The sequence below is a fragment of the Pan paniscus genome, chromosome X (genome assembly GCF_029289425.2).
Source record: "Pan paniscus chromosome X, NHGRI_mPanPan1-v2.0_pri, whole genome shotgun sequence".
In the NCBI taxonomy this organism is placed as follows: domain Eukaryota; kingdom Metazoa; phylum Chordata; class Mammalia; order Primates; family Hominidae; genus Pan; species Pan paniscus.
The window spans coordinates 31068314-31095545 of NC_073272.2; the positions used below are offsets into that span (position 1 = coordinate 31068314).

Below are 27232 nucleotides of genomic sequence, written 5' to 3' on the forward strand. Positions count from 1 at the left end.
AAGCTGTGTGTGTCTAATTTTCCTCTACAATCTCTGTAAGAAGTTAATCAAATAGGCAATTAATCTGTATGATATTATTCATGTGAAAGCATATGCATATTAAAATACACAACAGACTTCATTCTTATTTTCCTTACATTTTTCTCTAATGCCAGGGGCTTGAATGTCCAGCAGAGCTCACAATATGAAAAGGATACATGGCAGTGCTTTTGTTGCACATACCAGAAAGTACAAGCAATAACGTTCTGCTGTATAAACACCTGTAATGAAGGCAGAAAATGTGTAGTAAGCTAACAAACAAGACTTTGACCCCAACAACACTTATCTCTCGCCTTGAATCTGCTTTTGCTCCTCATTTCCATTAATAGTGCCACAATCTTCTCTGGAATCCTGATTTGAAATCTCAGAGTCATCCTAGACTCCTCCTTCTCCTTCATCTCGCCCTTCTGATCAATTTCAGCATCCTGTTGATTCTGACTACAATTCTTCCCACATTTCCTTGTCATATCCTTTGCTACTTCTTTTTTTTTAACCTCTATTTTAAGAACTTTCTGAGTTGTCTCCTTACTCCTAGCTATCCCCTTCCAATCCATCCTTGATATTGTCCTGAAAGTGGTATTTCTAAAATGTGAATCAGATAATAACACTTCGTTTGCAGACATTTACCCCTGTCAACATTGGTTTTAGCAGTGGGTTTCAAAGTGTCATCCCTGGACCAGCAGCATCACCTGCTTTGTAGTAACTACTTTGTAGTAACGCAGATCCTTAGGTCCCAATCCAGACCTTCTGAATCTGAAACTCTGAGAGGGGAGCACAAAACTCTGTGTTTTAAAAAGTCCTCCAGGTGATTCTGATGCACACGAAAACTTGAAAACTACGGGGCTACAGAATTAAGTTCAAGTTTTTTGGCATGGTGTCTTGCCAAACCTGTCTTTTCTGCACTTATTTTCACCTCCTTACACTCTTCTGTACTCCTCACCACTCCACTATTTCAGAACCTTACCATATACTGTCCTATTAACTGGGATAAACCATTGGCTTGCAATTTTCTCTTCCAAATTATCAGGTTTTGAACGAAGCACATTTTTAATTTCATCTCTTTCTTAAATCCTTTTTGATCTTCCTAGACATATTTCCTGCTCCATTATTTCATCTGTGAAATGGAAAACAGTTCTGGGTTGAGAGGTAAAACAAACTTCTTGCTTTGTGTTTCCTCAGTAATGTTATCTTTGCTCTCAGAAATTATTCGTTTTTCTTGTGCTATACATGGTTTTTGACAAGTCTGTTCCCACTTATAGATGATATCTTCAAGGGTGATGCAAGTCTTAGTAATCTTTGTCATAGAAGAGTGAGTTGCACATCATATGCGGTCTATAACATGTTGTCTCACACCAATATATGACTTGAACTTTAATGCATGATTATTTTATATGTTCATTGCTGAAAACAATCCATTAGTCCATTTGGGATTGTTATAAAATTTAAAGACCTTTTGTAACTTACTATCTTGAAAAGTGTAATTCTGTTCTTTTGTCTGCTCTAAAACAAAAACAAAATAAAAGTAAATCTGTGCCTTGAACCCTGTTACTTTCTCTTTAAAGGATCATTTTGCTGGCTGGGTGTCCTGCCATCTAACAGGCCTTCCCTGTGAGGCTCCTCTAAATTGGGAAAAGGATTAAATTTTATCAGTGTTTGTTTGGTCTGTTGCTCATCATGTTGATATTTAATCCAGTGTCCAACAAGTGTCCCAAAGGAATAAAATGCCTGAAGCTGGCAATACTTTTTGACCTATCTGTCTGAACATATTCCTATCAGTTTTTACCCAAATAGAGGGTTTTCCAGGAGACATACATGAGCTAAATAAACAATATAATAGTATGCTTAATTCAGTAAACTATGTTTAATATATCAACAAGGATTTATTGAGTTCTGAAGTACACTCAATTTTGTGAAATCAAATTATTCTGAGTTAGAAAATTGTATCACTTTGCAATATTATAAAGGAAAAATGCATACTGCTATTTTTTAATTATTAGGGTTAAAAATATCTACAAACAATAGTTATAAGCGATTGTGTTAACACCAAAGATATACATTTTCAATACTCATTTAAGTGAACAGTTATTTAGTTAATCACTAATTTATTCAACACACATTTATTGATTGCCTATTGTGCCCCAAATATATATAGATATGGAAATAGCTCTAAATTTATAATTAGAGCTAAATGAGGTTTTTTTTTTCTTTTTTAAAGATAGGGTCTTGCTATGTTGCCCAGACGAGACTAGAACTCCTGGGCTTAAAGAATCCTCCCACATCAGCCTTTTGAGTAGCTGGGACTACAGGCACATGCTGCTGGGTCCAGTTTGAGATTTAGATATGTAGATGATAGATACATAGATAGATAAACAGATAGCTAGGCAGATATAGAAATAGAGATAAAGATAGAGAAAGATAGAGATAGACATAGAGATGGCGATAGAGATACGGTAAAGTCCCACTTCTCAGAGTACACCACACTTCAGTGATCAATGAAATACATGTAAGCAAATAATGATTTAATATGATACATGCTAATGAAAGTATGTATTCACTAAAGAACATAGGGTAACTAAATAGTCAAAAGAATGAAAAAAGTCTTCAAAGTCAAAGATGGACCATGTGTACCAAGATTTTACCTATCTGTATCAGTTTCTTATGCGAAGGCTAATAAAAGAAAATAAGAATCCAGATTTTCTTGTAGGATGACGTGCATCTGTTTGTGTTTGCTGAAATAGCAGGGCTTTTTCTGCTCCTGTTCAGTGTGGGAATGGAAAGCAGAACATCCCCTATGTTCCGTGTACTGTGTTAGGTACTTTCTCATGTCACTTCTAAACACTAAGAGAAGTAAAAAAAGAAGATTCAAAAACAAGTCTTAAGCTGAATTTACTTAATGCAAGGCAGGAATAACATGATCCCACACAGATGCATGGGACCTTCAGATTAACAGTTAAAGAATTGTTCAGAGAAAATTAACCTAAAACATTGAGGATTTGTTCACATATAGACACATACAAGGAAGAGCAACCCTTATGAAGACTTTTTCTCAGGCCGAAGTCAAGTGTAGAGCTTTAAAAAGGCAAACTTAGAAGTTTGGGTTTGTTTGTTTGTTTCTCCAACAACAAGAGTTGCTGCTGCAAAGTGAGAGTCGCTCTCCCTACTTTTTAGTTATTATTCCAAGATATCTATCCAAGTAGACACAGGTTGAGTATCCTTTTTTTCTGAAATGCGTGGGACCAGAAGTGTTTTGGATATCAGATCTTTTTCAAATTTTAGAATACTTGCATATACAGTATATAATGAGATATCTTGGAAATGGGACCCAAGTCTGAACATAAAATTGATTTATGTTTCATATATAGCTTATACACATAGCCTGAAGGTAATTTTATATTTTCCTTGGGGATGCTAAATAAATTGTGTTCTGTGAATCTACATTTTGACTGTAACCCATCACGTGAAGTCAGGTGTAGAATTTTCCATTTGTGGCATCATGTTGGCTGGCACTCAAAAAGTTTTGAATTTTGGAGCATTTTGGGTTTCAGATTTTCTGATTAGGGATGCTCAACTTTACCTTAAAGTAACATAATTTATCCTTCTATAACTATAGTATTTTGTTTTCATATTAGTATGCAACATGTATAAATTATATCATTAGACTTTTTTGAAAGAATTCAAACTTCAAGTTTGTTACCATGAACATATTTTTAGCTTTTACATAGGTAGTAACAGTGACTTAATTAAAAATACTTTTTCTACTCTTATTTGAATATATTGATAATAGCCAATATATGTAGTTTTCTTCATAGTACATCAGTAGTGAAGGAATTACTTCTGAATCTTAATTCCATTACTGTCTTCATATATGCTCCCAGAACTTTATGAGAGGTAACAAAAATGAATGAATATGGTACTTCTTACTCCCACTCCCCAATGTAACTTCATGGCTTCCTTCATAAACTCCCATTGGCTGTGAAAGAACGTGTACTGCAGAGATATGTTGAACTGGAGTATTTCCATAGAATCCTCCCATCAGGGAAGGAGAGTACCAATAGCAAATTTTCTGAGAGAGACTTACAGAAAGGTATTTTATTCCAAAAGGGAGAAAAACAGATTAGGTACTACCAGCATCCACAATTACCTGATGATAATTTTAAAAAACAATAACAATAAAAGTTATATGAATTACATACAATTAATGTGTACTGAAATCAACAGTGTCTAGAAATATGCTTTTGGAATGATTGTTCCCAAGCCAACAAAGCTTGTGTGCTGAAGTAAGAAAAAACTGAATGGATCAACAGCAATTCTGTTCATCAAGAGTTAGATTTTAAGTTATCACATATCCTTTTAAGATTTGAAAAGTCTCACTACACAAGGTTAAAAAATGTACTTTGTGGCTATATTTTTAAAGTCTTTATTCACAAGGGGATACATACTGACGTATTTGGGGATGAAATATCATTATGTCTCTAATTTCTTTTCAGCTGGTTTAGAAACAATAATATAATATACAAGGTGTGAGAGAGAACATGTGTGCAGATGAGGCAAAACGTTAACAAAGGAAAAAAATATATCTCCTTCATCACTTCTTTCATTTAGTAAAATGTTTTATTGTAACTATTGAAGAGAGACATAGGTCCATCATTTGTTTAAATGATTTTATGCAGGCCGGGCTTGGTGGCTCACACCTGTAATCCCAGCACTTTGGGAGACCAGGGTGGGCAGATCCGAGATCAGGAGTTTGATGCCAGTCTGACCAACATGGTGAAACCACGTCTCTACTAAAAATACAAAAATTAGCTGGGCATGGTGGCGTGCGCCTGTAGTCCCAGCTAGTCAGGAGGCTGAGGCAGGAGAATCGCTTGAACCTGGGAGGCGGAGGTTGCAGTGAGCCAAGATCGTGCCACTGCACTCCAGCCTGGGCGACAGAGCAAGACTCCATCTCAAAAAAAAAAAAAAAAAAAAAAAAAAAAAAAAAAGATTTTATTCAAATAATTTGACTATGCCTTGAACTGTTCTTTATAGTATTTACCATCTTTTCCCAGGAATTATTGAACCATTTTAAGTTTATTTTTTAACAGGATGCATTTAGTTTAATGGTAGTAAAACCTCCTAAGCCATAGATCCTCCATCTGTTTCCATATTGAAATGAACACCAAGTGTCTCTAATGTCCAAAGTGCCATTTCTTCATTTTGCCTTTAACTTTTCTTTGGCACATGACGTTGAACTGTATGAAACTTTTTTCCTGACTGATATTTAGGTATGGAATAAGAGTAATTTTCAGGAATATTTGTGATTTTCTTCCAACATTTTCTCAGAAAGCATATTCTGAAAGTGTGTAGTAATATCTATATGCATTCCCAACACAACTCTCTCTCTATTCTCTTGATCTAATTTGTTACTAACTTTTTAAAACTTTCTAGACTAAATCTTTTTGCTTACCTTCAAGCATTTTGTTTTATACTACAAATCTTCTGAGACTCGAATAATTTTATCTTACTGTTTATATACTGCTACCTTGAAGGTATTTCAACCTTTTTCACTAGCAGCGATACCCTCCATGACAGATAGTCAGTTATATTAACTTGATTCTATTGTAATTTACATAGTGGTAAAACAAAATAATTATACACTTATAATCAAAATTATAACTGTTTAAAAAATTACCACCTAGGATTCATTTTATGTAATGGGAAAATATACAAAACTGTTTTGATAAATATTATATGCAATTATATAACTTGGACATCTCTGTGTAGTTTTTTCCTCCTGTTTAACGTGGTATGCCAACTCTACAGTAGTCATGACAGCAATTATGACAATGACTCAGACATTGATGATGCCCACCAAGCTTCCAGCATATTTACTCTAGATAGTACCTCAATACAGCCCTTTTGTAAAAATTTTAAACCCAAATTTGGTAATTGAAATGAACTAAATCAAAGAATGCTGTGAAATTGACACCTTTATTAAAAAACAATATGTGACAGTAGGGAGAATTAATTCTAGGTTCAGATAAAGCTGGGTGAGAACCCCAGCACTCACCCTTATTAGCTGGCATGGAGTTTCTTCAACTGTATAATTTGGTAATTCGATTGTTTATTTTGCTTATTTATTCATGCATTCATTCATTTATTCATTTAGTAAATGTATGCTGAGCTGGTTAGCAGGCACAATTCTAGGCACTGTGGCTAAAAAGGGAAGTGAGAAGGACAAAGTCCCTGCTCTCAAGGGGTTTACATTCAACTGGGGAGACAGAAAGCAAAGTGGATGCATAATATAACATCAAATAGCAATAGGTCTTGTGAAAAAAATACCAAGGCATACTCTGGATCAAGTGACCAGGATGGGAAGGCAAAAGGCCTCTCTGAGGAGGTGATATTTGGCAAGAAAGAAAGAGAAAGCCATGCAGCTGGTTGGCGAGAAATGTTCCAGGCAGAGGGAAGAGCAAGTTCAAATGCCTCAGTTTATATTTCTGTGAATAGTAAATGAAAGTTTATAGACTCCTGGCACATCGTTAAGTGCTTAGTAGATGTTAGATATAATTTTAAGATAATAAATGTGGATAATTAATTCCACGTTATTATGTGTCTTCTCTGCTGTAATGTACATCCTCTTTTTCATCTAGACCATTTTTCTTCTCTTGAATATTATATTATTTATCCTGTTCTCAGAGCTGTTAGATTGCCCTCTTATTAATTTGTAGTGAGTTTAACCCTGCTTGCAATATTCAAATGTTATTACTGTCAGAGGTCCTGTTTTCTCAGTCTTTGCCCTTTTGCTCAACATTTGTATACTCTGAGTAATGCCAAATTGATTTTCTTGCTAAGTGTTGGGCAACTGCCCTCTCTAAACAGTAAAATTCACAACTTCTCTGTTGATGATGATAATGTTGATGTACCTACCCTATGGGAACCTGTTGTTTTGTATGCATGTGCAGGGAGAGGGGTGATCAAAAAATGGTGTCAAGATGTCATTTGGAAGATGGTACCTGCAGAAAACACAGAAAACCCAATCATACCCCACCCCCATCCTCCACATTTCCCACCATGGTTTCTTGTTTACACTTCTCTGATTCTCCCAGAAGTCAGAGCAAAGTGACTGTTTACCTCTGTCTCTGGCTGGGAAAAAACCACTACCAGAGCTCAACTCACTTTTATTGATTTCTGTATTGTTTGGCTGTAAAACATTTATTCTCAATTGTATCAGTTTGGGTCCAGTTAGAGAAAAAAACACAGTCATTTGAACAGTGAAAGTTTTTACAAATAATTATTAAATGTAACAGGGGATTATAGTAATGAAGGGATTGGCTAGCATAAAAGAAAGATGTATTAGTTTGCTCAGGCTGCCATAACAAAATACTATAAACTGAGTGGCTTAAACAAAAGATATTTCTTTCTCACAGTTCTGGTGACTGGGAAGTCCAAGATCAAGGTACCAGCCAATTTGGTTTCTGGCTTTTGGATGGCTACCTTCTTGCTCTGTGCTCACATGATCTCTTTTTTGTAATCACGATGGAGAGAAAGAGCAAGCTCTCTGGTGTCTCTTCTTATAAGGGCACTAATCCCATCAAGAGCCTCGTTCTCATGACCCTCCTCATCTAACCCTAATTACCTCCCAAAGAAAGGCCTCATCTCCACATACTGTCATATTGAGGGTTAAGGCGTCAACATATGGATTTTCAGGGGAGGGCACAAACATTCAGTCTATAGCAAAAGAGAACCATAAATAATAGAGGAATGGCTACCATTAGCCCTAGGGCTGAGATAGCACACCTGAGAAAAAGTCCCTATGTTTTCATCCCCAAAGCAGAGATCCGCACTTTATTGGGAAGGTACAACCATAGCTTACCGAATGGCAGAAATCACTAAGTTGCTATACTAGCAGAACTTGTCAGAAATCTGTCTTCTTCAAGTTAACAGAGACCCTCCCTCTAAGGTACCTGGGAAACATCGCCAAGCTGCTGGTTGCCAAGCACTGTAGGAGCCAGGTGCTGAAGAAGGCTTGCACCCTGTAAGAGCCTGCCAAGTGAGCACATTGAAAATAGGAAGCAAATCCCTTTCTTCCTGAAATGTCTCACCAGTGCCCTCTCCCCACAAAGCTTCGGTGCCAGCTAGTAAAGAAAAACATATCTCAAAGGCCCAGATCTATTTTTACCGAGCAGGCAGAAAGGTACATTTAGAACTAAGAGGCAATAAATCAATAACCAGCACACTGATATAAACAAATAATAAATAACAGCAGAAGCAGACTCAGTGAAGGATATATTGTTTGTTAGCAGAGTCCACTACTTTGCAGGGCCATTCTCAGTTTGATTCATTGCTATGTGCTCTGTGCCTAGAATAAAATCTGACCCAATATGGATGCTCAGTAAATATTTGTTGGATGAATGAATAATCTAATTGCTTATTTTTTTTTTTGCCTCTAATGTTTTTCCTCTCTTTCTCTGTCTCTTTTTTTACGATAGCCGATGGATGCACTGACTGGTCTATCGATATCAAGAAATATCAAGTTTTGGTGGGAGAGCCTGTTCGAATCAAATGTGCACTCTTTTATGGTTATATCAGAACAAATTACTCCCTTGCCCAAAGTGCTGGACTCAGTTTGATGTGGTACAAAAGTTCTGGTCCTGGAGACTTTGAAGAGCCAATAGCCTTTGATGGAAGTAGAATGAGCAAAGAAGAAGACTCCATTTGGTTCCGGCCAACATTGCTACAGGACAGCGGTCTCTACGCCTGTGTCATCAGGTATCCCTTTAATTCTATTACTGCTGAATCAAAGAAAGCACAGGCTGCTTTCTCGTACTTAAATGTTGCTGCTATCTCTTTTGCCTAAAGCCGTTGTCTCAATATTTGCATGTGTTGCTGCTTTCTAAAATTTAGAATCAAAATCATAAAAAGATGGGATTGGAATTTATATTAGACATTATTTCTAGCTTATGGAGAAAAGCGATACCATCTGGGTAGCTACTTATGTTACCAAGAATTACTAAAAACTATGAAATAAAATTTATAGAGGAAGTAAAATGGTGCAAATAAAATGTAAGCAAAGACTTGCAGAAAGGATGCATAGTTTCTTGCTAAATGAGTTGTAACATTTTGCTATTGCCCTTCACAGACAGATAGAGCATGGATACTTCTGGTTCACACACATTTGCAAAGATGATTTAGGTAATGTGTGTATGTACACAGGGAGAGGAAGAGAGAATTACCATGTTAGAGAATATGAAGGTTGTGTTCCAGATTGCTTTGCTAACCAAAACTTCTGGGTCAATACAAAAATTTTCCCAAGTCTTTCAGGGCCAATACCAAAGTTAATAACAAATTCAGTTCCTGTATCCCCAAGGATACCCACCATACATCTACACATCTTTGTCAGCTTCTGGAAGAGGCATATGCAGTTTGTTTAAAGATAATGCATTGAAGCAATGCCCATGTAACACATTCGCAGTTAAAAACCTCAGTTTAAGCATTTAGCCCCTCATAGATTGTGAATCACACCCTTCATGAATGATCGTGTATGTCATTGGACTATTAGAACATTAGCGAAGCTGGGTATAGTCATATAGAGGGTGTGTTTAAATCTATTTATTTGGCTTTCTGTATTTGGGCTTATTCAGAGAAATAAAGAAGAATCTAAAGTAATGGATTCCCATAACTCAGAGAAAGTCTCAGAATCACCTAGTGTCTTTTTCAAATAAAAATTCACCGCTCCTGAAATCCTGATCAGCAGCTAACATTCCTCTGTCATAAATATCATGCCTCCCTCTCACCGTCATCTCTAATAATTACCTGTAAGCTGAGCCATGGCTACGGGTGTGCTAGGACATTGAAATAGGTCAAGTTGCATAAAAGTTAAACAGAAATGTATCTTTCTAACACCGGCAACATATATTATGTTAGAGTTAATGTTGGAAAATATAAATGAATATAAGTAAAGAGTTGTGCTTGGGAAAAATGCCTAATGGATTTTAAAAGAACAAATGCATCTGGCCGGGCATGGTGGCTCACGCCTGTAATCCCAGAACTTTGGGAGGCTGAGGCAGGCAGATCACTTGAGGTGAGGAGTTCGAGACCGGCCTGGCCAACATGGCAAAACCCCATCTCTACTAAAAATAAAAAAAATTAGCCGAGGATGGTGGCATGTGCCTGTGATCCCAGCTACTTGGGAGGCTGAGGCAAAAGAATCGCTTGAACCCAGGAGGCGGAGGTTGCAGTGAGCCAAGATTACATCACTGTACTCCAGCCTGGGCAACAGAGCGAGACCCTGTCTCAAAAATAAATAAATAAGCAAACAAATGCATCATTCCTTTGGCAACTCTTCTTCTTTCTCTTAGGGTTTACTAATCCTTTTATGATTAAACATAACTCTTAATAAAAGTAGAGGTTTTGTAGGGGTACAGATCAATAACTGTCATACTAGTACAGTTAAAGAATACTGTTTGGACTAGCTGTTCCCATTTGACCAATAGTAATTAGATTTTAATTTCACATCTGCTGTGTTTCTTTTTAAAAATCATTATTTCTGATTGTTCATGCATGTCGTAAGGTGATTCTTCAAGATAGGCAAATGTGTGTCCTCATTTATCTGACATTAGAATTGAGTTGGATGTCCATAGTATAATACTACATTTCGTCACTTATTATTGATGGAAAAATAATGATGTGTTCACATTAGTAATCTGAATTTTGAAAACACTGAGGTTGCAATTCTCTGATGTATTTAAATATACACTGTGATCCAATACTCTGAGAAACTGCATTAAAATGCCTCTGGAAGGGCTGGGCACCGTGGCTCATGCCTGTAATCCCAGCACTTTGGGAGGCCGAGGTGGGCAGATCACCTGAGGTCGGGAGTTCGAGACCAGCCTGACCAACATGGAGACACCCCATCTCTCCTAAAAATACAAAATTAGCCGGGCATGATGGTGCATGCCTGTAATCCCAGCTACTCGGGAGGCTGAGGCAGGAGAATCACTTGAACCCATGAGGCAGAGGTTGCAGTGAGCCGAGATCGCGCCATTGCACTGGCAACAAGAGCCAAACTCCGTCTCAAAAAAAAAAAAAAAAAAAAAAAAGCCTCTGAATTACCAGTTGCAATAACGAATGAAAGATTGAAAAGTTTCCAAAATGATGACACTTGCCATATGTTCATATGTCTACATTTTAATAAAAGGTGAAACTAAAAGACAAATACTTTAAAGTTTATGTGTGTCAAGTGGCAATCTAGAGAAAGGGATAAACTGCAGGAAGAGATACTTTTGTCACTGAAATTCAAATATGCCAATCAATTTGAAGGGAGTGTTGTTACAGCTTCCTTTTCCAATTTGGAAAGGGGTACTCAAAAGTCTTTACAAACAGCATTTGAAATAGCACGGCTTGGTGTTGACGTGAGAGGAGCTCAAGGGCTGTCAGTTGAGTCACTGACATTTTGGCATATTGTTAGCTATCAGGCCACTAAACTGTCACCATTAGTTTTTAAATAATCCACTTGCAAAGAATTTTAGAGGCTTGAAAATGTTAGCATCCATTCTAAGGTTCTAGTCTTTCTGATAAATATTCTGAGTATTAACTTGTCAATGAAATTGTTTATCAAGCTTTTCATATACAACTAATTTCCATTTACACTTAAATATATGCAATTAAATGGCATACATAATGGAAACACCTAAGACTCCTATCATTATAATGAACAAGAACTTTCTTATTTCCTTCTGTAATATCTATTTTGGACAGAATAATACCGCACAATTCTTTGCTCCATACTTACTGGCTCTTTACTCAGTTTACTCATTCTTAAATTTATATTTTATTTTTTACATGAAAAAGTGAATGAAGGAAAGCTATGTAACAATTTCTTTTGTCTTATTTTATGGCCATATATAAAAACAAGTTTACTTTTAAAAAAATAAAAATTTGGTGGCCAGGTGTGGTGGCTCACACCTGTAATCCCAGCACTTTGGGAGGCAGAGGCAGGTGGATTGCTTGAGGCCAGGAGTCCAAGACCAGCCTGCGTAACACAGTGAGACCCCGTGTCTACAAAAATAAAACTGTTTAAAAATTAGCCTGGTGTGGTGGTGTGCACCTATAGTCCTAGCTACTCAGGAGGATAAGGTGGGAGGATTTCTTGAGGCCAGGAGTTTGAGGCTGCAGTGAGCTATGATCACACCACTGCACTTCTGCCTGGGCAACAGAGCAAGACCTTGTCTCTTAAAAATGAAATGAAATAAAATAAAATAATAGTTCCGTATTCTTGACCTCCAACTTTTTAATTCCCCTTTTCATAGTTATGCCCTATTAGCAGTTTCATATGCAAAGCTAGCTGGTATATGTGGAAGCATTCCAGTGCCCCCCAAATGGTAGCATGCTAAGTTATTTGGCACCCTATTTTTAATTAAAATTTTATTTTTGAGATAATTGCAGGTTCATATTCAGTTGCAAGACATAACATAGAGAGATGCCATACCCAGATTTGCTCGGTGGTAGCATTTTGTAAAACTGTGGTACAATATCATAATCGGGATATTGACATTGATACAGTCAAGATACAAAACAATGCCATCACCTCAAGGGCCCCTCCTATTGTTCTTTTATAGCTACATCCATCTCTACCCAACCCCAATCCCAAACCCCTGTCAACCACTAATCTATTCTTTATATTTATAGTTTTGTTAATTTATTAATGCAATATTAATGAAATCATACAGTATAGAACCTCATGGAATTGGATTTTTCACTCAGCATAATTCCTTTGAAATCCATCCAAGTTGTTGTACATATCCATAGTTCATTCCTTTTTATTGCTGTGTAGTATTCCATGGTATGGACTACCACCATATTTATTCACTTGTTGAAGGGCATCTCTATTATTTCCAGTTTGGGGATATTAAAAAGGAAACTTCTGTGAACATTCATATTCAATTTTTGGTGAACATAAGTTTATTTTTCTGGAATAAATGCGCAAGAGTGAACATGGATTGAATGGTAGTTGTGTGCTTAGTTTTATGAGAAAGAACCAAACTATTTTTCAAAGTAGCTATAGCATCTGATGTTCCCACCAGCAATGTATGATTTCTCCACATCCTTGCAGCATTTGCGATTGTCACTACTTTTAATTGTAGCCATTCTGGTAGGCATATTGTGATAACTCATTATGATTTTCATTTGCATTTTCCTAATGGCTAATGATTAAAATTTTCATGTGTTGATTTGCCATCTCTCTTCTTGTCAGTAAAATGTCCATATTTTTGTACATTTTATAATTGAATTATTTATGTCCTCCTCATTGAATTTTGAGAATTCTTTGTATGTTCTAAATATTAATTCTTTTTGGAGATGTAGTTTGCCAATGTTTTCTGACTGCCTGTAGGTTATCTTTTTGTCCTTCTAACAGGGTCTTTTGCAAAGCAGAAGTTTTTAATTATGACAAGTTTCAATTTGTGAATTTTTCCAGTTATGGACCATGCTTTTGGTGTGAAGTCTAAAAATTCTGCCAAGTGCTAAGTCCTGAAGATTTTTCCTTGTTTTATTTTTTATTTTTAAGATTTAAAAAATTGTTAAAAATTCAGTTGCTTTACATTTTACATTTAAGTCTGTAATTAATTTTGAATTAATCTATTTTTTGAAAAAATGCTTATTTTATTTTTTATTTTTTATTTTTATGTATTTATTTATTTATTTATTTTAAGTCCTGGGGCACATGTGCAGGATGTGCAGATTTGTTACATAGGTAAACGTGTGCCATGGTGGTTTGCTGCACCTATCAACCCATCACCTAGGTATTAAGTACAGCATGCATCAGCTATTTTTCCTGATGCTCTCCCTCCCCCAGCCCACCTGCCCAGCCCCAGCAGGCCCCAGTGTGTGTTGTTCCCCTCCCTATGTTCATGTGTTCTCATCGTTCAGTTCCTACTTATAAGCGAGAATATGTGGAGTTTGGTTTCCTGTTCCTGCATTAGTTTACTGAGGATACTGGCTTCCAGCTCCATCCATGTCCCTGCAAAGGACCTAAGCTCATTCTTCTTTATGGCAGCATAGTATTCCATGGTGTATATGTACCACATTTTCTTTATCCCGTCTATCATTGATGGGCATTTGGGTTGATTGCATGTTTTTGCTATTGTGAATAGTGCTGCAATGAACATATTCATGCATTTATCTTTATAATAGAATGATTTATATTCATTTGGGAATATACTCAGTAATGGGATTGCTGCATCAAATGGTATTTCTGTTTCTATATCTTTGAGGAATCGCCACACTGTCTTCCACAATGGTTGAACTAATTTACATTCCTACCCACAGTGTAAAAGCATTCCTTTTTTTCTGTAACCTCGCCAGCATCTGTTGTTTCTTGACTTTTTAATAATCGCCATTCTGACTGGTGTGAGATGGTACCTCACTGTGGTTTTGATTTGCATTTCTCTAATGATAAGTAATGTTGAACGTTTTTTCATCTGTTTGTTGGCCGCTTAAATGTCTTCTTTTGAGAAGTATCTGTTCATATCCTTTGCCCACTTTTTAATGGAGTTGTTTGTTTTTTTCTCATAAGTTTTTTTAAGTTCCTTGTAGACTCTGGATATTAGACCTTTGTCAAGTGGACAGATTGCAAAAATTTTCTCCTATTCCTTAGGTTGTCTGTTCACTCTGATGATAGTTTCTTTTGCTGTGCAAAAGCTCTTTAGTTTAATTAGATCCCATTTGTCAATTTTTGCTTTTGTCGCAATTACTTTTGGCATTTTCATCATGAAATCTTAATTTTGAATTAATATTTATTTCAGGACTGATGTTTGTTTAGGTTAAGTCTTAGTTTTATGGGGATGGATGTCCAGTTGTCCCAGCACCATTTGTTGAAAAGGCTATGCTTCCTCCATTGAATTGCTTTTGCATCTTTATTCAAAATCCATTGAGCATATTTTTGTGGGTTAATTTCTGTGTTTTTTATTCCATACCTTTGTCTATCCCTCTGCCAATACCAAACTGTATTGATTAGTATAGCTATATGGTGGTGAAAATATCAACTAGAGTGATTCCTCCTACTTTATATGTCTTTTTAAAGATTGTGTTTAGCTATTATAGGGCCTGTTATTTTTCATGTAAATTATAGCATAAGTTTGTCTATGTCTACAAAAATCCTTACTAGAATTTTGATAGCAGTTTCATTAAGCCTATGGATCAATTTGAGGAGAATTGATATCTTTACCATATTGAGTCTCACTATCTGTGAGTACAGTATGTGCCTCCATGTATTTAGGATTTCCTTCTTTGGTTTCTTTCATCAGCATACAAATCCTATAAACATTTTGTTAAAATTTTAACTAAGTATTTCATTTTCTTTGGAATGTTTGTAAATGATATCTTCTGTTTAATTTTGGTTTCGACATGCACATTGTTACTATGTGAAAATGTGATTGATTTTTGTGTTAACATTTTAAAAACATTTTTTTCAAATGACATATCTATAATGTGTTATATCTAGCATGTAGTTCATTTTCTCAAGTCTTGATTTTTCCTTTTGGGACTATGTAACTCTTTTTTCTCATTGAAAGAACATAGTAAGTAAGCATCTGTCAAAAAGTAGTTAAAGAAAATCCATTTATTCACTCATTCTATGCTAATGGTAGGATTTAAAAGATTTAAAGAGAAGCTTTTACTTTCAAGTAGTTTACCTAAGAGAAAATAAGTGTGTAATAAATTGCTGCAGATACTATGAAAATAGTTTAGAATTCAGTGGAATTCTGCCGAGATAGAGTAGCCCCGTTCCTCTTAAGTCTTCCTTCTTACAACTAAAAAGTCTGCATGTAACAGCAAACAAGCATAAGAAGTCTCTGAAAGATGGAAGAAATACCTCTGAGAAAGACCTCAGAACTTGAAGAATGACATGGCAACATGTCATGTTCTCACTATCCTGTCTGCTCTTCACAGATTAAGGCATGAATTCTTATCATTTTTTCACTTTGTTCCTTCATTTGAAATTCAATATTTTCATTGCCTACCTGAACAATACATATTTATTTCTGGATGAAAATCCAGTTTATGTTTACTTTCTTTCTATCTTTCCTATAATTACTTCAAAAACAATTGTTTCTTCTGCCTATTCTGGGGGGAAAACACACTAAAACTTAGTGCCTTAAAACAATAACCATTTTATTTGCACGTGATTCTGCAATGTGGGCTGGACTCAGCTAGGTGGTTCTTCCAGTGATCTTGCCTGTGGTCACTTGTGGCTGGAGTCCACTGCAATACAGGGTTGGCTGAGCCTGTTTCTCTATTATTTCTGAGGGCCTCTCCATGTGCTTTTTCCATTTATCTATCAGGTGAGCCAGACTTTTTATGTGGCAACTCAGAAAGTATAACTGCTTATCAAGCATCTCCTTGAATCATGCTTACTGATGTCTCATGAGCCGAGTTTTGAGATAATAAAGGAGAAGACTTTACAAGGGCTTTGAGGTGTGGTTCATTGGTAGGGCCACCAAAGTAACAGTCTAAGAGTCAACCTTTTGACCCTTAATACTGTCATTCATGTCCTTATAAATGCAAAGTATAGTGACCCCATTCCTAAAACCTCCAAAGCCTTATCTTTCTGTGGCATCCGGATTAGGTTAGAAGTTGATGATCTTATTATCCAAGTCAGCTCTGAGTGTGAATGAGGTTCTTCCTGCTTAGTTCCCTGAATACAACTGCTCAGGAGTGGCTGCTCTTCATCCAAAACTCTGTGAACTAAAAAGGTATATAATTTGGCCCTCACATAGCCAACATAAATAGTGAGATAGGGATAACATAGCTAAACCAAATATCCCCATTTGAAATGGGGGCTGGGGATAGGAGATACAGAGCAGTCACTGGCCCATGGCAATTCTAAAATTCAGCTGGATACATGGCACCAGTTTCTTTTATTCTTTTCCCAAGGAGAGTAAATATACTTTATTTTTTATTTTTTTTATTATACTTTAAGTTCTGGGATACACGTGTAGAATGTGCAGGTTTGTTACATAGGCATACATGTGCCATGGTGGTTTGCTGCACCCACCAACCTGTCATCTACATTGGGTATTTCTCCTAATGCTGTCACTCCCCTAGCCCCACACCCCCCGACAGACCCCGGTATGTGATGTTCCCCTCCATGTGTCCAGGTGTTCTTATTGTTCAACTCCCACTTCTTAATTAGGGCTCAGTTCTGCTTACTGGAAGTGGTTCTCTGATATTCTTGGGTCCATGCTCTTCCTTTCTATATAAAATTAATGGCCCAGGCCTCTTTGCAATTTGAACTTTATCCCTTTTAGTATAAGGTAGTATGGTTCCTTAAAATGTTGTGAAGCTTCCATGTATTAAGTTGTAATCCACTTCATGAAGCAGAAGCCACACCCATAAATATCTTCAGGAAAGATGCCCCTCTGCTTTGCTGTTCAAGTCAGGATGCTGGAGGACAATGTACCAAAGATTCTTAAATGAGTTTTGCCTAGCTAGTCTTAGGGCATGCCTCATAGACCCTCCTAGCTAAGAATCTTAGAGTCTGCCCCATAGACTTTCTTAGCTACTTTCTCTGGATGATGGAGTATGCATTGTATACCAAACATATTACCACAGACATTTTCCCCCCTCAGAATCAATATGAGGTGTTTGTCAATGAGAAAGCACTCAATACATATTTATTGAACAAAATAATGAGTGATTGAGGTTAGTGTTCCTTAGAATACCTTGTGGAAAACACTGCTATAGACAAAATTAAACAATTTTCTGATTCCTATCATTTTCCATAAGAAAATAAAATAATTCTTTTTCTTATGACATCTCTTGTCTGAAACCAACACAAATTATGAATGGCTTGTCCTAAATCATGATTTTTGGTATTTCAGATGACAATTTTCTGTCTTTTGACAGAATATACCTTTACCGTCACCTGGTGGAAATAAAAACTAATAAAGTGTTAGATCTGATAGACCCAAACAAGTAACTGCTATAACTGTAGTATAAACAATTTAAGTAATTTTTAAAAATCTGTATGATACAGTATACTTTTAATATTTATGAATTTTTATGTAAGTTATTTAAAAAATCAAGTCATTCTTGAATCAAAGGATATATAATGTCAGCATTATTTTAGAAAGCCTTAAACATTTATGCCATAAGGAGTCTTCATAATTTGTTCAGGGCAATCAAAGTCCGTATAAATGTTTTATATCCTACCCAGTAATTTTAATGATTGTGTGCATATGTGTTCCAAGGATCTAGTGTAGTTTCACAATCTCGGTTTCCTAATTTTTAAACTATCTCTCTTAATTGAAACCATAGTATACCCTTGAGAATATCAGCTATAATTTATAGGTTATAAAAATGCAATTAAACCTACATAAGCCAGTCCCTTTAAAAAAAAAAAAGTCATATACAAGTGAAAGTCTTTAAAATAAGATTTCAAGTTTGGATGTAGAGTCTCTTATAGATAATATATTTATTTTGTAAAACTGCACATCAGGCACTTTCTGTAGTTTTTTGGTAGAGACATCTTTCTTGCCATAGTAGGTTTCAATGAGATTTTTCAGCTGGATAACTCTGATGATTCTTGGAGATGGTGTTGAAGTTTAAGCCATATTTCCATGTCTGAGACACGAAGACATTTTCTAATGGATCAAACTATTTTTAACAGAGCAATAATTAGCCAAATTGCTATATTTCTGGGTTGTGCTCTTTTCAAAAACAACAAATTCAATTGATGGAAGTAAAAGCCAAGAGCTGTGTGAAATGTCTATTTGATTTACTGATTTTTTTTTAACCATCTAGGAAATACATGTCTTCAACAAAACAGCCTATTTTTTTTTTTTACTAAGAAGATGAAATAAATTCTGCTGGAGTGATCATGGGGTAGTTTCTTAGATCACTGGATTAAGAAAAGCTTTGTCTAATCTTACCAAGTCCTATAGGAGAGACAGCTTTGAGAACTCTTTGAAATCAATTGTGTCATGTTCAAGGCAGAGACTTATAAATTTTCTTCAAAAAGTATCAAATTAATATGGAGTAGATAGAGTACTGGAAAAGATACATTTGTAAAATAATTAGGTGCATAAAGTCCAATTTGAGATTTTATGTAGTCTTTTTTGTTTTCCATTTTAGGTCAAATGAATCACCATAGGCCCTTTTCAACCATGGATATAACATGTGTATTTATCGTATTTCACAAACATTACTGAAAATCTAGGACATGACATAATTGGTAATTATAATGAGGGAATTTAAAAAATTACAAACAACATATGCCAGGCAAACAAATCACTTACAACCCAACAGGACTTTATTTGTGGCTATACAGGGTTATACTGTGATTATTACTATTTGTTCTTTATTTGTAAAAAACTATTCTCCAAAAAAATAAAATGTTAACTGCTAATATTGATGCACTAAGTGAAGAGAAATTGATTAGGCTTAATAAAGTAGTAGCTGCTGATCAGCAAAATTTGGGATAAGTGATAAGGTAATCACTTATTTGAGATCAGTGAAAAAGAATAGGAAGTTAAGATTATTCAAGGCTCTTTCTAAATCTAATTTTGTGTGTGGTCCTAAAGTAAAAAAAATAAATAAATGAATAAAAATCTCATGGAATGTAGAGAAGACAAAAAGGGGCTGATTAAAGAGCGTATGAAGGACTTGTGATTTGAGCAGTAGTTTCAAGACTAAACTCATGGCTAGGGAAAGTGTAACTGGGAAAGATTTCTGTTAAAAGGTTTCAGGAAGACTACTACAAGAGAAATTAAATAATGAATGAAAACAGGGGTTGGCAAACTTTTTCTATAAAGAGTAAAATTGTGCACTTTGGGAGGCTGAGGTGGGCAGATCACGAGGTCAGGAGATCGAGACCATCCTGGCTAACACGGTGAAACCCCGTTTCTACTAGAAATACAAAAAATGAACCGGGCGTGGTGGTGGGTGCCTGTAGTCCCAACTACTCGGGAGGCTGAGGCAGGAGAATGGCGCGAACCCGGGAGGCAGAGCTTGCACTAAGCCACTGCACTCCAGCCTGGGTGACAGAGCGAGACTCCATCTCAGAAAAAAAAAAAAAAAGTAAAATTGTAAAAAGTTTTAGATTTTTCAAGCCATATAGTATCTATTACAACTACTCAACTATGTTGTAATAGCTAGACAATATCCATACACAAGATATAAATGAGTGGACATGGCTGTGTTTCAATAAAACTTTACTTACAAAGACAGGTGGTGGGACGGATTTGGGCTGTGGGTCACAGTTTGCTGACCCCTGATCTAGAAAATGCCTTGCAAATGTCAAATAGCAAAGCCAACAGTAGCAACTGTTGTTATTAACAAAGAAAAAGCTACAATATATTCCTGATAAAGCAAGTAGATCAGTGTTGTTAGAAAATGGGCTTTCTGTAGGTGATAGTTAGAAGGATGACTGTAAATAATGGTAAAAAAAATGCTAAGACTTCAACGCCAAGAAATATCAAGCAGGGAATGGAAAACAGAAAGCAGTTTTCCTGGAAGTACCTTACAGGAATTCTATGAAACTAGAGAAATTAGAAAATGGAAAACAGACAAGGAGTGTTTACAATAAATGAGGCATAAGGCAATGGGGGGCCTATGTTTAGAGTATTAATGGTAGAAGTGCCAAAGAAAATAAAACAGATTCAAGGTCATTTTTGGAAGATAAAATCCATGAGAGATGATACTTGATTGGATATATTCTGAGCTTCATTGGATGTTGCTATGGGAAATAAGTAAAAGAGACAGCAAGAGGCCTATCTTAATGCTTTTCAATACAAACCTAAACATTTTTACCAAAACAACTCAAGCTCTGAGAAATAAAATCGCCTACACTTTAAGCTATTAGACAGGGAAACATGTAAATAAAATTCCCCCATCGCTGGTTTCCCGTAGAGCATTTGAATAAATAAAGGAAGGAGTTTGGGGGTACTTTCTAGGTTCTCTGATGGTCTGCTTATTAGTCTTTCCCTTAGATCATCTTAAAGGCAAAGGTGTAACTTTGCATCTTTGCATCTTTGCATCTCTTATTACACATATATGATCACTGAGATCTGAACAGAGTAAAATCTTTTGATTAGTTGTCACAGTTTGGGGGTGGCTTTGTGTATAACAAGAATCTTAGAAATAACGGTGGCTTAAACAGGAGAGAACTTTGTCAGGAAAAAGTCCAATATATCCAAATTTCAGAGCGGATATATTGGCTGCCTAATTGTCTAGGCCTCAGGGTTCTGCCCTCTATAGGGTATGGTCTTCGTCCTTATTTTCCCAAGATGAAACTCTGTCCATCATATCTACGCTATTACAAGCTCGAAGGTGTAGAATGAAAGGAACAAAGCACATGATCCTTCCCACCTTTAAGAACAAGTCCCAGAGGTTACTTATATCACTTTTACTTACATTCATAGGCCAGAACTTGTTCACATAACTACACCAAGCTGTAGTGATGGCTTGGGTATGTAGTTTTTGTTAGTAAAACCCATGTGCCTGATAAAAATACTACTAATTTAAGGATTTCAAATTGATTTCCCTAAGAGAAAAGCCTAAGATAGGGATTCTTGTGCAAGTGAGCTATGAAGAGAGTGCTCTCAGAAAAAAACCTGCAGGGAAGAAGTCAGGCAGAGATGTGTTTTCAAGTCTAGCTTCAGCCTGATCCCACAGGGAGCTGTGGTGCATAAATTGCATCACAGAGTTTAATCTCACATTGAAGCAAGCCTGGACATCGCAAGTATCTCTATCTGAGTGGTTCTTGTCATACCAAGGTGATTATCAAGAAAAGGGTACAGCTATGGGCCTTGACCAGCTAGTACCCACAGCAGCTAGAGAATGAGTACAACAGCTGGTGAAGAAATTCTGGGTGGGATGCCAAAAGCATCTGCTACACTGAAGAAGGAGGACAGATTTTGAGGGAAAATTAGTAGCCATTTTTGTAAGAGCCAAAAGTATCCCTTCACACATACTGAGATGACTCAATATCCTATTTTTGTTTTGTACATGGTTAGTACTCTATCAGTATTTGTAGAATGAGTAATGCATATTCTTGGACAACCTTCTTTTTTTTTTTTAATTTCCACAGCCATCCTTTACCATTTTTGAAAGTATTAAGAAATGTTAATACTCTCAGTACCACCATACCTACCCCCAGTACATACACAAGCATCCTGCCCTCAATAGCTATTTCCTCTACTCAGATTCTAAGTCACACTCACAACCAATTGTAGAATTACCTCACTGGCATTCTGAAGAATTAGCTGGCAAATTTCCTGCATTTTCAAATATTTTAAGTTCCGGTTTCCAGAAAAATTCTCATTGCCCTGGAAATAATAGCCAGACAGCTATGATTAGAATACATATAACCTGCTTATATTCACCTTCTTTAAATCTTTGGTGAAGAATAGGTATGGCTTTTCTCATCAGTTTGCTCTGGCCTAGATTTATGTTGGTTTTACAGTGACATTTCTGACTTTCAGGCAACTATCCATTGAGTAACTGTTTTATTATACAAAATCTGAGGTTATAAAATAAAGACTTAAATGAGCATTTCACTGATTTCATTATATCTCACAATTATAGATCTGGATCTATCAATTTTTTCTCATGAAGGTCCCAAAAGACTGTTCCATAAGAGCCATGATTATGGAGTGAATGAGTCAAATTTGAAGTCTGGTCCAATGGTTTCAGGAAAATGTTTTATATTGTTCTAAAGCCAAAAAATAAAGAAAGAATAAAGCATCATTTCAAAGCAATATCACACCAGGTTGGATTAGTTAGACTTCATATTACAGAAAAGCAGCTTAAGTAAGATAGTTTAGTTTCTCACGTAAAGTAGTTATCAGGTAGGCATTCCTGGACTTTTATGATAATTTCAACGTTTTGCATGACTTAGGCTCTAAAGCTTTATGCTTTGCCATTCTCAGCATGTGGCTTCCATTCCCAATGTCACTACGTGCTCCTAATACAACTGAAGAACTGAATTTTTAATGTTATTTAATTTTAAATAGCCACATGTGGATCTTAGTCTTTGTTTTCAAATAGTCATTACAAGCTGTTTGTGGCTACTGTTTTAGAATAGAAACTCTTCTGGATAGCTTTTATTTGGCCTGGAATCATGTAATGTAAACATGGAAAAGATTTTAGATTTCACTGTAGGGGTTGCTTAGTTTTACAGATAAACAATGGAGGAAGTCCAAAGAAGTATTGGCTTTCTAGAAATTCAAAACTAATGTTTAGAATACTGAAAATCGAGCTGGATCTTTTGATTTCTTAATCAGTGCACTCATAAAAAATAATTTATTAAAAATATTTTGTAATTGAATTTGTTGATTATTCAGGTAGATCTTCCTTTATTTACTTAAAAAAAGTAAGATTTTAATACAATTATTTTTTCAATCCATTCATTTCCAATGGCTAATTTATTTGAAGAATGATTGCAGCAATCTGACAACAAAGTTTTACCCCATCTACTCTAGATATTGAGGCTTAGGCTGTGTTTCTATTCTTGACTCTATAAACCAATCCATTAAATGATAAGCTAACAATTAATTTACATTAAAACAAGACTACTATTTCTGTTACTGTAGAAGTTTTAGAATTAGTTGCATGTAAGTTAATGTGATTAAATTGGCTAGGAATATTTGATACTGTATCTATTTAATTTATTCTTTTAGATTATTAAGTATCTATTCTATACAAGCCATTAGGCCAGCTGTTGGGAGCACAGCAGTGAAATAAACCACAGTAGAATTAAGCTAGAATAGAACATGTCTCTTCTGGAAGTTTATTCTAGAAAAGAGCCTTTGAAACAGTAATTACTTGGATCCTAACTTTTATGAAGAGAAAGAACAAGGTGCCTTAAGATCAGGCAACAGGCTGGCTTAGCCCACTTGGTAAATAGTCTCTCCCTCAAAGGCTCAACCTCTTCAAACTGAAATCTGACTACTTCTGAGGTTGCACAAAAAAAGTTCCACAGACTGTTCCCAAAAAAATAATTTGAAGGGAATTCATCTCCAGAACCTCAACTTTCACATGTACTCTTGTCTAAAATTGCCTGAAATCTCGGAATAGCATTTCCTCCACCTTACAAAAGAAAGGCACACCTTTCTTCCTTCCCAAATTGTAGCATGATGCATTGCCCCAGAACTTAGGGTGCCAAACAAAGGGATAGTCTAAAATATTACTTTGAAAACTCGAGGCCCCTTAAACTCAGAGATCTTCTCCTGCCTGTGTTTCAGGAATTTTTGATAACTTCAGTGCTTAATCAAAGTTGGTATATTCCTAATTCAGAACAGCCAAAGCCTTATATAGTAGTGATACTGAATTGTGTCAGTGTAATTGGAATGTTTTATAGGACTATCATTTTTTCAAGATGCATTCGATAAAACTCAGGAACACACTTTACTTGTGATGGTTAATACTGAGTGTCAACTTGATTGGATTGAAGGATGCAAAGTATTGATCCTGGGTGTATCTGTGAGGGTGTTGCCAAAGGAGATTAACATTTGAGTCAGTGAGCTAGGAAAGGTAGGAAAAGGCAGACCCACCCTTAATCTGGGTGGGCACCATCTATTCAGCTGCCAGCACAGCTAGAATATAAAGCAGGCAGAAAAAAAAAAAAAAACGTGAAAGGACTAGACTGGCCTAGCCTCCCAGCCTACATCTTTCTCCCATGCTGGACCCTTCCTGCCCTCAAATATTGGACTCCAGGCTCTTCAGTTTTGGGACTCGGGCTGGCTCTCCTTGCTCCTCAGCTTGCAGACAGCCTATTAAGGGACCTTGTGATCATGTGAATTAATACTTAATAAATTCCCATATATATGTCCTATTAGTTCTGTCCCTCTAGAGAACCCTGACCAATACATTTGTTTTCTTTCATATTTGATGTGCATTGTCCAAAAATAACACATGTAAAGCCTATTTCATTAAATCATGTACTATGTATTCCACTTAGTTAATTCTCATCATATTCCATTTATACAATATATAGTATTTTCTCTCTCCTATTAACAAATAACTAAAATTATTTAAACATACAAAAATAGATGTCACCTTTAAGTAATAGGTTTTTATAAGTCATTTAAGGTAAATGTGACACAAAAAAGCTTGGAAACCCCTTTTCAGGGTTTCTCAAATTATAATCGTATGTCTAATTAGATTAAAAAAGGTCACCAAGGTGCTAGTGAATAAAACAAACAAACAGATTCCTAGATCCTACCACTTACTGTTGAATCAGAATTTCTGGGGAAACAAGGATCAGAAATCTGATGGATCGGCATGCATACAGATGATTCTTATCCACATTAAGTTTGTGAATTTATATTCAAGTGATAACGGTTACTATGGTTTGGATGTTTGTTTCCCCAAACCTCATGTTGAAATTTGATCCCAGAGTTGGAGGTCAGGTGTTACTAATGGGAGTTTGAGTAATGCGGGTGTGTCCTTCATGAAAAGATTAATAGCCTACTTCAGCAGTGAATGAGTTCTTGCTTAGTTTCCAGGAGAGCTGGTGCTTTAAAAGAGCCTGGCACATCCACCTTTTTTCTCTTATTTCTGCTCTCATCATGTGATCTCTGCTCTCTTTTGCCTTCCACTATAAGTGGAAGCAGCCTGAGTTCCTCAACAAAAGCAGATGCTGGTGCCATGCTTTTCGTACAGCCTTCAAAACTGTAAACTAAATAAGCATCGCTTCTTTACAAACTAGCTAACCTCAAGTAGTTCTTTATAGCAACACAAAAAATGGACCAAGACAATGATCCTTTTAAGAGAGTTATATCCCATACTAATTCAAAGTCAACATGGTGTTTCATATAATCTTGTTGTAATAGTCTCTTGATGGTGGACATCCGGCACCTAACACAGTGCCCAGCACATGTTGGAGTGTCAAGAATTAATGATTGAAAGTGAATGGAAAAAAGGTATATATCTCCTCCCAAAACATCAGGAGATCGAATATAAAGGACACAACTTCCTTCTATAATGTGACAGATGCACTCTATAGTTACTGTTTGAGCGTTTTTTTTAGTGCAAACTATTTACCTCTTAGGCTAAATTTAATTTACAAATGGAATCATTGGTAGTGAAGATATAGCAGGGTGCCTTCCAGATTCCTCTGCTGTGATCTTCAAATGAATAAGCACTGCAGATTAGTCAACCTTCTGAAAAGTTCTTAATTAAGGAAACCAATACTGTGCAGAATAACAGCCTGTGTGTTAACCTTGTTGACACAGTGTAGAAATCTCATGTAGATAGCTAGTACAAAAGAATAAAAATGTTGTTCTAGTTTCTAAAGTGGCGTTTCCAAGGAATTATACTTCTAATGAAAATTGCTGCCATGGATGTCTGTTCAAAGGCTTTGGCTTACAAAGTAAAGATTTGAAAATATCAAACTTGCTTAATCTCTGAATGTTGTTTTCATTAATTAGGTGAATATGACAGCTCTCTCTTTACCCTAATCGCCCCCCTGGAGGAAATCACATTTTTGTTTGTCTAAACAGTACTTAATGACTACTCTAAAATTAGAGTTTAAGATCTTTAACTCTAGAGTGCAAAGCTCTACGTCCTTGACTCTGACGTTTATCATGAATATTAATTTCTGATCTTAAAGTCAAGCCATGAAATTTTTATATATTATCATACATTTCCCTTGACAGTTTTTGTAATTGCCGTAATTTCCTCATCAGCAAGAGTTGTTTGTGGCTCTCCTGGTGTAAGGAGGCTATAAATTTGGCAGCTTTGAATTCCCTCTTTTGTTTGAATGTGGAACCATCGACTTGTTTACTCTGAACAGTAACTAGATCTCAGATCTTAAAAGAACTATAGTTTTTATTGGTGCCTTTACATGACAAAAGACTCAATATATTTGTTGTCATTACATGTTTTCATTGTTACCTTTGGATTGACTTTCTTGTTAGGGGAGATTTATGTCCATCTTCAGATACTTTTCCTGCTACTCACATAAAAATGTTATTTTCTGCCACATAGCTACCATTCTCTTTAAAATGGATTTATTAGTAGTGTTTGATTATCAAATACCAGACTGTATATATTCACATTGTGTATAAGTATCCAACATGAAAATTATTTAGACAATATTCATGGACTTGTATACGTAAACACACATACTTTTTAATATATGTAATTCAACTGAAATGTTATCTTCCGTTTGTACTTTCAACAAAGATTTATTGAACATCTACTACACATCAGG

General features: G+C 35.9%; 1 protein-coding gene across 1 annotated transcript in view; it reads left to right on the plus strand.

The window, feature by feature from the left end:
• The window catches only part of IL1RAPL1 (interleukin 1 receptor accessory protein like 1), a 1371738-nt gene that overhangs the window by 690996 nt on the left and 653510 nt on the right, over window positions 1-27232 (plus strand). The window contains exon 3 of the mRNA XM_008959191.5: window positions 8511-8790. Within this exon, the coding sequence (XP_008957439.2) occupies window positions 8511-8790 (280 nt within the window). The remainder of the gene's footprint in view (window positions 1-8510; window positions 8791-27232) is intronic.